The following is a 13,155-nucleotide window of genomic DNA, read 5'->3' as shown; positions in this document are numbered from 1 at the left end:
GGTACAAAAATGGAAGACATTCTATGTCCTTTAATCTTATGATTACTGATCAAGTACATTAATCCTTCAATTGAAAAAAAAACAGTATACAGTGTTCTTAAGTTCATAGCATCTGGAAAAGTTGACACTAGCAAAAAAAACAATCATTTAGTCATTTGATCAGGCAGTAATTCAATAAAAGTACATTAGGCATTAGGCATTACAGACACAAAAATGCCTGAGACATGGTTTTCTATCTCAGTGTACTCATCTTCTAATGAGAGTGACTAAAACATAAACAAATATTAGCACATTGTGACACTATGACAGTTGAATATGCACATCTATATATGCAAGATGTTTAAGTAATACAGGGCAAGATAATTTTAGCCTAGAGATACAGATACAGAAGATCAGGGAAGCTTTTTACACAAGGCAATGCCTCAGCTAAATTGTTAAAGTGGAGAAGTTTGCCAAGCAAGGGAAAGGTGTAAATAGAAGGAGGGAGAATGAAGAGATTCCAGACTGAGAACACTGCCTGGGAAGATACCATACCAAGGAGGGGAGAACTGGCAGGATATCGGGTTGCTAAACCCAGGGGTTAAGAGCACACCTCAGTAGAGCCCTATTAAACAAAAGGAGACCATGCTTGCTAGAGGCTCATCATACATAATCACGACTCACTACAACTACACATTGAGTGTAAAGGAAACCTGATATACTTCTGCTTTAGGAACTAGTATCAACAAATAGTTAACAATGTGACCTTCCCAGAAGTTATCACTTCATTCTTATTGCAGTTTATCCCTGAGTCTCTAATTATATATCAAACTAGAAAGGCTGGGATGGGAAGGACTATATTTTTATCAGGAACAAATAACAGGGATTGTGTGCAATCTGATATATTTGCACACAGTTGGTATTAGAGAGACCTGTATTCAAGTCCCAGATTTGCCACTTCCAAGCTATATGAGCTGGGCCATGTTATTTAACTTCTTAGAATTTTATCAGTAAAATGAGATTATAACAACTATCCCATAGGGATGTGGTAAAATGAAATATGACAATGCAAGTGAAGTGCTCAATGTCTGTGGCACAAAATAAATGCTCAATCAATAGCTATTCTTACTATACCACAAAATTTAAGCTAGGGAGTCCATGAGATGAGACCACAAAAACAGGCAGGAACCAGATTACAGAAGAGAATGAACAGGTTTCAGTTTTACACACGTCGACAGCAGTGCTTGCTCATCTCACACTGAAGTCTGAAGCTGCAGAAAGATCTGTCTTGGGTTTATGAGACACACCTGGTAATTAAAACTATGAGAAGAGATGAAAGATCCCAGGGAGAGCACAGGACGGAGAAGAGCCAGGGGAACATGGCACCCCAAGAACCTTTGAAAAAACTCTTAAAACTGCAGTCAGAAAGAAATGAGACCAAAGAAATGGCTGCACCGGGAATAGTTTCCAGAGGGGTGAAGAGACAATCAATATCAAATACTGCAAAGTTTTGCAAAATAAAAGTATCTTTTATACAATTGCCCCAAATTAAGTAACTCAGAAGAAAATGCTCTCATCTTTTCCCAAATCCTGCAATAACCAATGCTTTGAATTTATACAGTATGTCTCAACAGTTCAAAGCTATTTTATCCTATCATTTACATCTTACTGTCCCTGCAAGCAGAGCAGGTACAAGTTACTCAAGGCTATAGCGCTAATAAGAAGTTAGTCAACAGAAGTTTCCATGGGAAGTTTAAGTACAATGGTTTGTAAAAAGTAATAATTATTACTATTGAACCATTTGTTTAGCCTGTCATTTATTCGCATCATATATATGCACACAGGGGCGCCTGGGTGGCTCAGTCGGTTAAGCATCCAACTCCAGTTTGGGTCATGATCTCATGGTTCCTGGGTTTGAGCCCCACGTCAGTCTCTGTGCTAACAGCTCAGAGTCTGGAGCCTGCTTCTCCCTAGCTCTCTGTCCCTCCCTGGCTTGCACTCTGTCTCTCTCTTTCTCGAAAAATATTTTAGAAAGTATTTATATACATGCACAGAGATAAACATGTGGCTCGTTTTCATCAAGGAACCTTGCAAGTATCACCCCAGACTTAGGTCTGTCACAATCATAACCTAGTTTATGGACCTAACAGAAGGTAGATTACCTAGTAACAGGGATACTGAGGTCATGAATTGCATCCGGCTAATAAAACCTAATCATGATGTCGATGGAATCTAACTATAGCATTTTTCTGCTTAAAATCCTTAAACAGACTCAAGTCCCAACTCTGCAGACTCCTCTTCTGACACTCTCCTCCAGTAGGCCTACTAGTCCTGCTATTCCCCTAGTCCTTTCTGTCCTTCCTGACCGTCCAATGCTACCACAGCAAACAGACCTTAATTTTTCTCATGCAACTTCTCACATAGTCTCCTCTACTGGAACTTGTCAATCAGCTCAGGAGCCCCAGGATCAAATGTGCTGGGCACACATTAAGCATCTTTACGGAATGACACAGCATAATATATTTTCTGACTCCCCCATTTGCCTGACTAAACATTATGTAAAACGAAAATATATAATTTTCAGTTGGTAAAGTATTATAATGGATTTAATTTATATTAATCTTCACATAAAAGTAACCGTTCAATCTTAGAAAACGTAATCACAATTATTTATCTTCTTACACCAAACCAAAGAAGTTTACGTGCCCAAGTTTTCAAGGAAATAATTAATGGTGAGAAAGATTTTTTTTTTTTTTTCAACGTTTTTTTATTATTTATTTTTGGGACAGAGAGAGACAGAGCATGAACGGGGAGGGGCAGAGAGAGAGGGAGACACAGAATCGGAAACAGGCTCCAGGCTCCGAGCCATCAGCCCAGAGCCCGACGCGGGGCTCGAACTCACGGACCGCGAGATCGTGACCTGGCTGAAGTCGGACGCTTAACCGACTGCGCCACCCAGGCGCCCCAAGATTTTTAAAACTGAAGTAATTCTGAGTAAAAAAAAAAAAAAAAAAGTAGGGATTAAGAGTCAAAAGCTTGTTTTATATATTTAATCTCAGAGTCTCTTTGTATGTAACAGATAAATAATTTGATATGTAAGAAATATAAGCAACATAATACTGGGCTTTTGAACTCAGATTCAGAAAATATTTGAATTATTAATCTTCTCTGATTTTATTGCGATCATTTGAACATCTAAAATTCTAAACTTCCTGATCTATCAACTAAGGAGACAATACCTCAAATGAGATAATTACATAGAAACTATTTCTAACTTCAAAAATATTTTGCAAGTCAAAATAAAATATTTCACTAAAACACTAAAAAAACCTGACACATCAAATTGATATTACTGAAAATATTTGGAACCACATAAAGCAAGTTCCAAAGTTAAAAAGTAATGTAGACACCTGTAGGAGAAGACACGTGGGAACATTATTTTATGATAAATGTACAAGAGAAAGAAAAAACCTACCACAAAAAAAATTGATACAATAAAAAATATTTACCAAAAAAAAATTATGGCGTGATTTTATTGTACAAGTGCATTATTTGCTGACATTTTAATTCAAACTGTGGAGTTCAGGATAATATTACATCAAAATCACTACCTAAATTTATGGAGGACCATAATAATAATAAGTAGCAAGAGGACCAAACTTGAGATCATATGCTAACTCTGAAATCTTAAGTCAAATTTTTAGTGTCAATTTATTCATTCCTAAAATATAAAGAGGTAGAATACGAATGTCTCTAAGTCCTTTTTATCCTAAAATTCTAAACTTCGTACTGAGGATAAACAAGAAGCCACAGGGGTTTAAAAAGAAATGTGAAACATTCCAGTTCTGTGTACAGCACATCAGATAATCCTTGCTAATCTGTATGTACAGCTTAATTAACAAATTAAAAACTCAGCAATTTCTATAAATGGCCTAGGATTTATAGTTATATTTATTTAAACCAAAAAACATGGCTATGTACGCCTTACCAAACACCACAGTGATGTACAGAAAGCATTAATCTGCAGTGCTTACTGTAACATCTAAGTCTCTTCCTTTAGACTTGGCCAAATGAATGACAATTTACTAATAAATTTGCGGTAAAGCTTAGATAGGCTGAATTGTAACAACAAAAAACACAGGTAGACAAGAAACTAATTCCAGCTAGTGGTTACTTCTGGGGATGGATTGGTAGGAGATGAATAGGATATAGGGAGCTTCAAAGATTTGTTATCTATTTTTCTTTAGAAAAAAAGCAGAAATGTGCTAACCAAAAGTTAATACTTGTAAAATCTGGGTGATAGGCACATGAGTACCTAGTATATTTTTCTTTTTGTTTACATTAATAGTAAAAATACTTTTAATTTATTTTTTAATGTTTATTTATTTTGAGAGAGCGTGCACATGTGCACATGCAGGGGGAGAAGGGGCAGAGGCCAGGCAGAGGAGCGGGGAGGGGCAGGGGGAGTAGCATAGAGAATCCCAAGCAGGCTCTATGCTGTCAGCACAGAGCCTGTGTCGCAGGGCTCAATCCCACAAACGGGAAGATCCTGACCTGAGCTGAAAACAAGAGCCAGACGTTCAATCGAATGAGCCATCCGGGTGCCCCTACCTATTTTTTAATTATAATATTATATAACTCTTGTTGCCAATTTTTTTTCATTTAAATTGATATTAATTTTCTGCTTCTGTTAGGCGAGCCACTTCTGAATTCATGCCCATGGGAAGCTTGGGAAGCACAAATTTCTTCAAGATCCAGGCAAAATTATACTGCTTCCAAAATCCTGCTTTCTATTCTTGCTAAAAATCTTGGAAATCATCTTTCAATTCTTGCATATTCTATCATATTTTATATGCACTAATGCACTAATACCAAGAGGCTACTTGGTATAAATAATAGGCATTCAAAATATGTAAATGATAATATGTAAGGGTAAGGACCTGTTTACAAGGTCCAGAATATACTGACCACCATGACTTGGGGGTTTGTGTCCAGGATGAAGCCTGTTCCCTATACACAAAATAAATTTCAGTAGAGTTTTAAATGTTAAAAATTAAAATATGAACATATTAGAAAAAAGGTGTAGGTGAATATAATCTTGGATACATATAATGGAATATAATTATTACACTGAAAGAGTGGTGTATTTAAATAAAATTTTTTTTTTAATTTTTTTAACATTTATTATTGAGAGACAGAGAGACACAGAGCATGAGCAGGGAAGGGGCAGAGAGAGGGGGAGACACAGAATCCGAATGATGCAGGGCTTGAACTCAAAAACTGCGAGATCATGACCTGAGCTGAAGTCGGACGCTTAACCAACTGAGCCACCCAGGCGCCCAATAAAAAAAAAGTTTTTAATGGTTATGCTTCAAATGCCACCAAAAATTCACAAATATAACAAATCAAAAAAATATATCTGCAATATATACTACAGAGAAATGGTTACTACTATATACATTTAAAATCTCTTTTAGAAAATTCAGTAAGAAAATGCACTTGCCTCGATAGAAAAATAGAGAAGGAAATCGTTGGGAAGTTCCCAAAACAAGAAATACAAAAGTCCAAGGGAAAAAATAATTTTTTTTTCAACTTTTTTTTTTATTATTTATTTTTGGGACAGAGAGAGACAGAGCATGAATGGGGGAGGGGCAGAGAGAGAGGGAGACACAGAATCGGAAACAGGCTCCAGGCTCCGAGCCATCAGCCCAGAGCCTGACGCGGGGCTCGAACTAACGGACCGCGAGATCGTGACCTGGCTGAAGTCGGACGCTTAACCGACTGCGCCACCCAGGCGCCCCGGGAAAAAATAATTTTACTAGGAACTCAGAAAATAGAAACTAAAAGCAGATAGCATTTCCCCCTATAACTTGGAAAAAACAAGTGATGACTCTCACTTTTTGAGGGGAAAAAGGCACTTTTATATACTTCTGGTGGGAGTAACAAGTGATTTTCTTTAAAGCCTTGCTGAAGAGCAATTTGGCAACAGATATCAAATACATTAAACTTTTTCATACCATTTGGTCTTGAATTCCATTTCTAAAAATATTTATATAAGGATGCCCACCCAAGCACTGCTCACAATAGTGAAATATTTTAAATATCCTAAATATCTAATAACAGGAATGATTAAACATTCTTTGGTGAATGTATAGAACACACTATTCTGCTTAAAAAGATGAGAAACGTGTAATGTTGCAAAAAGATGTTAATTATGATTAGAGCAAAAATAAATAAAAAGCTGTGAAACAGCAACTCTATTATCTATTGTTTAAAAATTCACACATATGGAAACTATCAACAAAACAAAAAGGCAAAGAATGAGAGAATATATTTGCAAATCATACATCCAATAAAGGATTAATATCCAAATGTATAAAACTTAGGAGAATATACAGACACAACTCAAAAAAAGAAAAAAAAAAAAAGCAACCCGATTAAAAAACAGGCAGAGGACGTGAACAAATATCTTTCCAAAGACAACTACAGACAGACAACAGGCACACAGTGATGCTTAACATCACTAATCATGAGGGAAATGTAAATCAAAATTATAATAAGATATTACCTCATACTGGTCAGACTGGCTATTATCAAAAAGACAAAAAATAACAAGTGTTGGTGGAGATGTGGTGAAAAGGGAAATCTCATACACTATTAGTGGAAATGTAAATTGGTGCAACCACACCCATGATGGAAAACATATAGTACGGAAGCTCCTCAAAAAATTAAAAATAGAACTATCATATGATCCAGCAATTCCGCTTCTGGGTATCTATCCAAAAAAACCACAAAAATACCAATTTGAAGAGATATATGCACCCCCACGTTCACTGCAGCATTATTTACAATACACAAGATACGGAAGCAACCCAAGTGTCCATTGATGGACAGATTTAGAAGAGGAACTATATAGATATGCAATGGAATGTTACTTGGTCAAGAAAAAGAATGAAATACTGTCATTTACAACAACAAGGATGGACCTAGAGGGTATCATGCTAGGTGAAACAAATCAGACAAAGACAAGTATCATATGATTTCATTTATATGTGGAGTCTAAAAAACAAATAACACACAAACAAAACAGAGACAGAGACAAGAAACAAACTTGGTTACCAGAGTGGGGAGAGATGGTGTGCAGGTGAAATAGGTGAAGGGGATTAAGAGATACAAACTTCCAGTTATAAAATTAATAATTCATGGGGATGTTATATACAGCATCAGGAATACAGTCAATAATACTATAATAACTTTGTATAATGTCAAATCATAATTACACTTACCATGGGGATCATTTGATACTGTATAAAAATATTGAATAACTATGATATACACCTAAAGCTAATAAGATATTGTATGTCAGTTACACTTCAATAAAAAGAAACTTTACAGATATGTAAGAGATTCTACACCAAAATGGGAATCTTTGGGTATGAGATTGAGGGTAACTAATATCTGCCACTTTTTTGCTTAGCCATCCATGCCATCAAGCCATCCTAGAGGACCAGTGAGAAGAGCTGAATAAACATTTCATTACAAAACATGGATAAGTAGAGACAAATACAAGGTGCAAAGCAAACACAATGAAAGGGTAAAGAATCTAGCTGGAATGCAAAGACAGTTTCCTGACAGAATTGCCCAACTGACAAGTGAGGAATGATTAGGAACAGCCAAAAAAAAGAAGGGCATTTGGTGAGGTATGGAGGGCTAGAGAACTTAAGTACCCCAAAACTGGCACAACAGGAGGAAAAAGGAAAAAGACCACTGGCAACAGTGTAGAGAATCAATCAGAAGGGAACAGTGGAAAGTCTGTCAAAGACATCTGGGGGAGAAATAATGGAAAGTTTAGCTACAACAGAACAGTGGGTATGGAAAGGCTAAAAGAGTGTAAGACATATAAGTGGTATTAAACAGGTAGAAACCAAAGGACTTGATGATTTGAGAGAACAAAGCCCAAAGAGGTATCTAGAATCACTCTTGGCTAGATTTGGGTAAAAGGAAAGCAGAAGCAATTCAGCATAGGAAAGAGAGAGGACATAAAGTTCAATTTTGGATACGCAGGGATTGAGGATTCTTGTGGAACAGGATAAGTAAGTCTTCAAGCAGTAGAGGAGTCTTTGCTGGAAATATGAACTTGAGAGTCAATGTTTAAGTAGCCGCTGAAGTCTCTGTGTGGTGAAATTGCCCAGGAAAGGAGAATATACGGAAAAAAAGAGAGAGTTGAACACAAAATCCTGGGGAAGACTTGAGAGTGAGATGAAGAAAGGCTAAATGCCAAAAAGAGACAGAAAAGACAACAGATAGAAAGGTAAAATTTTTTAATTCAGAAAAAATAAAATCAGAGAATTTCAAGAAGAGAATGGTCTTACGTGTCAAATGATGCCAAGAGATTGAAAAGAATCCATTGGATTTAATAACCAGGCAGCATCTGGTGTAGCAGGAACAACTTCTGGGCAGAAGTCTCCTAATGTAGGAAGTTAAGGAATGCATGAGAGGAAAGGAGTTAAAGTGTCAGAGACAGGAATCCATAGCCAACTCTTCCATCTGGAGTGAAGGGAAAGAGCAAACATAGCTGCAGGGACAGAGGGTTGTTTATCATGGTGGGCACAGAATAACGGCTTCCCCACAACGTCCACATCCTAATCGATGGAACCTGTGAATATGTTACCCTACATGGCAAACCGATTTTGCAGACACAATTAAGTGAAGGATCTCTTATGGAAGCTTATTTTGGGATGGCCCAATTCAATACAAGAGTCCTTATAAAAGGGACTCTTAAATGTCCTAGTAAAAGATCAGACAAAAGAGATGTTATGCAATTGGCTTTGAAGATGGAGGAAGGGGGCCACAAACCAAGGACAGCAGGCAACCTCTTCCCAACCCCCCCCTTCCCACCCCTCTGGAAAAGGCAAAGAAAAACAGATCCTCTCATAGAGCCTCCAGAAGGCATGCAACCCTGCTGACCCATTTTAGACTTCTGACCTCAGAAATGCAGGGTAATAAATTTGTGTTTTAAGTCACTAAGTTAATAGTAATTTGTTACAGCAGCAATAGAAAACATTTGGTTTGGTTTTTTTTTTTTAGGTAAGAGAGGCTTGCGCATGTTTGGCACACTAAAGAAAACAGATCAATGCTATGAAGACAAAAGAGAGACTTTATGTTTTTGACAATAAAATTTAACAAAAAATTTTGGGGTAAAAGTTTAGGTTTATTCTTGTATCCCAAAAGTCTTCTCTGTGATCTCTGACAAAATGCTGAATAACTGAAGTTCACTAGGAAATGGGAAATCACAAGAAAATCAAAACTTTGTTATAATTTACTCTTGGTCTAATTCCAAAGTCAACATTATTTATAAGGAGTAACAAATTTAAGGTTTCTTCATAGGGTAAGCCTAAAAAAGTGTCATTTTCACGGACTCTTTCCTAGCACGGTACCTGGCACATGGTATTTTCTCAACAAATGAATGGATATCAAGTAGCAGGTGCTAAATATTAATACATCTAGCATTCCAAAATGAAAGGTTAAGAAGTGGACTTTTTCAACTAAAGGCTTAACTAGATGTTACATGAAAATTGAAGCTACACTACAGTTAGAAAGACACTTTCCATCAGCTATTCTCACTTAATACAACACTCTTAAGGCACAGAGATTATCACCCCCATTTAATCGATGACAAAGGAGGGGCCAAAGTGGTTAACTCATGTAATTATTAAGCAGGGGAGCCAGATTTCAAACCTAACTCCTTAAAACAGTGAGTGAGTGAGTGAGTGAGTGAGTGTGTGTGTGGGGTGGGGGGGGGGGGGTGTTGGAAAATAATGTGTGGATGTTATAAAAACTGTATCCCATGCTTCTCTGTTTAAAGAAAAAAAAAATCCCATTACAAAAGTCAGGAAAAACACACAACGGGTAGTTTCCAACTCCATACGCAAAAGACACAACTTCTTAAGAAATTCGAACCCGTTTAAATAATAAGAGTACGCATTCTGAGAAATCTGAAATGTAACTAGGCAAAAAAGCTACCTCCTGCTGTCTCCCTCGGAGACGATTCAAACTGGGAGCAAAACCATCCCCCACGGCCTGGGAGCGACTCTTCCCGGAGGAAAGGTGGCGCCCCAACAGGCCCCTCAGGGGGCAACTGTCCAAATCCCCTAGGACGGCACCGGCCAGCCGGGTGCAGCTTACCTGACGGGCTCCCGCCACCGCTTGAACCAGCTGCAGCAATTGGCCATCAGACTGAACATCCCAGGCCGCTCCTCCCAACGCCTCCCATCCGAGCCCCGAGCGAGGAAGGGCCCCTAGTTGCCCCGGGCCGAGTCCCGGCGGCCGCAGCCGTTCCGAGGCACCTCGGAGGCGGAGAAGTCTGGAGTGGGGTCGAGGTGGTCAGTCCCAGCGCCAAGTCCCGGTAACCGCGCCGGCCGGCGAGCGAACAACGGCCTCCTCGCCCAGGCACAGCTCGGCCAAAGGCGCAGACACCCAAACCCGAGTAGTGTTAGCGGAGCCCCGCCAGTGAAAACCCCGCGTCGACGCGCTGACGTTTCTCCCAGGCGCGGAAGGCCCTCCCCAAGCACCGCCTTTCGCTTCTCCAATCAGCATTCGTCGGCCCGTGGTGCGGGCCGCTGAGTGGCTGAAGGGTCGGGCTCCCCTTCCCCCGGGACGGCGGGGGGCGGGGAGGTGGCGCTCGTAACTAGGCAACCGGAGCGTCCACAGATGAGTTGAAAAATCCCCGACAGATCTTGGGCAAGTCCTCTCTGTATACCCACACAAAATGTGTTGCCAGCCGAGGGTGTTGTTCCTCGTGTGTCTCTAACCCCAACTGAGATCCAGAGAGCTTACTTAGGTCTTGTGCGTGTTTTGTTTTGTTTTGTTTTGTTTTGTTTTGTTTTGTTTTATCAAGCAGGACTGGGATCCTTTGGGACTCCGGTAGACTCTGACTGCACAACTGCAGAAACAATGCCCTGCGACAGTTATTATAAGTTAAGGACGAGGGGAAAACTCATTTGCTAACTATCCAATAACTCAGATGACAGTGACGTTTTAATCTCTATAATGTTTATTGCTGTTTGTTACAGAAAATGTAAAATGATATTGTGGGGGGTTATGATTTCAAAAGAAATAGTATGTTCATTGTAGGAAATGTGAAAAACACTGAAAAAAACATAAGATCAGAAAACAAGATCTCACATTCACCACCCAAAGATAACCAATATTAACATTTCAATATACTTTCTAGGATTTTTAGAAAGTATTCGGTTGCTAGCTCTTTGGTTTCTGCACGATGGAGATGATGATATGCTGTTTTTGTACTGTCTTATTTTATTTACAAAGGTATGTGATGTCTGCATTTGTTTTTATATTTTTTTGAAAAAGAAATGACAAGGGGCGCCTGGGTGGCTCAGTCGGTTAAGCGTCCAACTTCGGCTCAGGTCACAATCTCGCGGTCCGTGAGTTCGAGCCCCCTGTCGGGCTCTGTGCTGACAGCTCAGAGCCTGGAGCCTGTTTCAGATTCTGTGTCTCCCTCTCTCTCTGACCCTCCCCCGTTCATGCTCTGTCTCTCTCTGTCTCAAAAATAAATAAACGTTTAAAAAAATTGAAAAAAAATGACAAGTACATTCCTGTAGGGAAAAAAAATGCATGCATGGTCTGTAGGAACCTGTGTGTCTATTCTGTTCCTACTTAAATAAATTTTTTAAAATCTTGGTAAGAGGAGAGAGGGCCCTGTAATGTCCAGCGTATCCAGGGGAAAAATAATGGTTTGGGACTACAATAGATTTAGCTTTAAAATTGTTCTCTGTTCTTCACTCATTCATGTAACCCTAATTCAAACTCATATACATCTCTTACAGCTTGCTATCTCTGAACCCAAGCACCCCATCTGCCAAATGTCAATGACAATACCTACACTGTGGGGATGCTAAGATGATGAAATGAGAGAAATAAAGCTTAAGTGCAGTTTCTAACAAATAACAGATGGCAGATTTCGAAGTTGGTGTCGTTTGCCTAATAAACATTTATGGCACATGACCTCCCACCTCTTTCTCCAAATTGGTAGGACCTTGTTTAGTATTTTTATTGTCCTAACTTGATAACTTCAGTTTTGTTTCCAGTCACTGCAGGCTGCATGACCTCTACTGGTTTTCCTAAGTGAACCTGCCCTTCATGCCAGATGCTTCCTCTGCCTGGACTGTCCTATCCAGAAACAATAATACTTCTATTCTACAGTGCTAATGGGAAAGTTAGATTATACTTTCATGAATTTTCTTTTCTCACTGTTATCTGTTTCTTCTCATTTTCTAATATCTGAAGGTATCTACCTTATCTTGTCCAAGGTTAACCTCTTTCCTGCAACTTTGACAAACATCACTTCTCAACTTTTCTGAAATCCTGTTCCTTTGATTATTTATTTTTTTAACATTTCGTTTATTACTTTTGAAACACAGTGAGAGACAGAGCATGAGTGAGGGAGGGGCAGGGGTGGGGGAGACAGAATCCAAAGCAGGCTCCAGGCTCTGAGCTGTCAGCACAGAGCCTGACATGGGGCTCAAACTCACGAGCTGTGAGATCATGACCTGAGCCAAAGTCCAACGCTTAACCAACTGAGCCACCCAGGTGCCCCTGATTATTTATTCTTGATCCAACATGTGAAATACATCCCTCCCCATTTTCTTTTCCTAGACCTTTGGCTATAATTTCCAGGTGGAGTAGGGGTAAGCTTCTGATGACTCTACTTTCACAATCTAACTTTTTAAACTGGTAGTTTACCACTAAAAGCTTAAAGCACTATTTTTTTTTTTCTGTTCCCTCTTTTTATCAATGTACTGTGATTGGGCTTCTGCTTCATCAAACTATGCAAAACACATTTTTAAATGTAACCTCTATCTTCCTAATTACCAAGTCAGTTCTCATTTTCTTTTTCATTACTAAATACATTTAATACAGTTAACTCTTTTAAAACTCTTTCCTCCTTTGGCTTTTCACAATTACATACTATTCTGGTTCTCTTCTGATCTCACTGGTCACTCTTCCTTCAGCTTCCAATATGTATTCTCCAGGATCTGACCTTATCCTTCTACTTTCCTTTTTTCCTTTTTTAATTTTTTTTTAACATTTATTTATCTTTGAGAGACAGAGAGAGACAGAGAGTGAGTGGGGGAGGAGCAGAGAGAGGGAGACACA

At 38.9% G+C, this 13,155-nt stretch overlaps 1 protein-coding gene across 3 annotated transcripts in view; it reads right to left on the bottom strand.

Annotated features, from left to right (window-relative positions):
- The window catches only part of ARL13B (ARF like GTPase 13B), a 67,947-nt gene extending 57,445 nt beyond the window's left edge, over nt 1-10,502 (bottom strand). For all 3 annotated transcript variants that reach the window (XM_060640209.2, XM_060640212.2, XM_060640211.2), the window contains exon 1: nt 10,165-10,502. In XM_060640209.2, coding sequence (XP_060496192.1) covers nt 10,165-10,223 — 59 coding nt within the window. In that variant the 5' untranslated portion in view covers nt 10,224-10,502. The remainder of the gene's footprint in view (nt 1-10,164) is intronic.
- Between the last annotated feature and the right edge of the window lie 2,653 nt (nt 10,503-13,155).

The sequence above is a fragment of the Panthera onca genome, chromosome C2, assembly GCF_046562875.1.
Source record: "Panthera onca isolate mPanOnc1 chromosome C2, mPanOnc1 haplotype 2, whole genome shotgun sequence".
NCBI lineage: Eukaryota > Metazoa > Chordata > Mammalia > Carnivora > Felidae > Panthera > Panthera onca.
The sequence above is the reverse complement of the archived record's forward strand: the minus strand, read 5'-3'. Positions and strand labels throughout refer to the sequence as shown.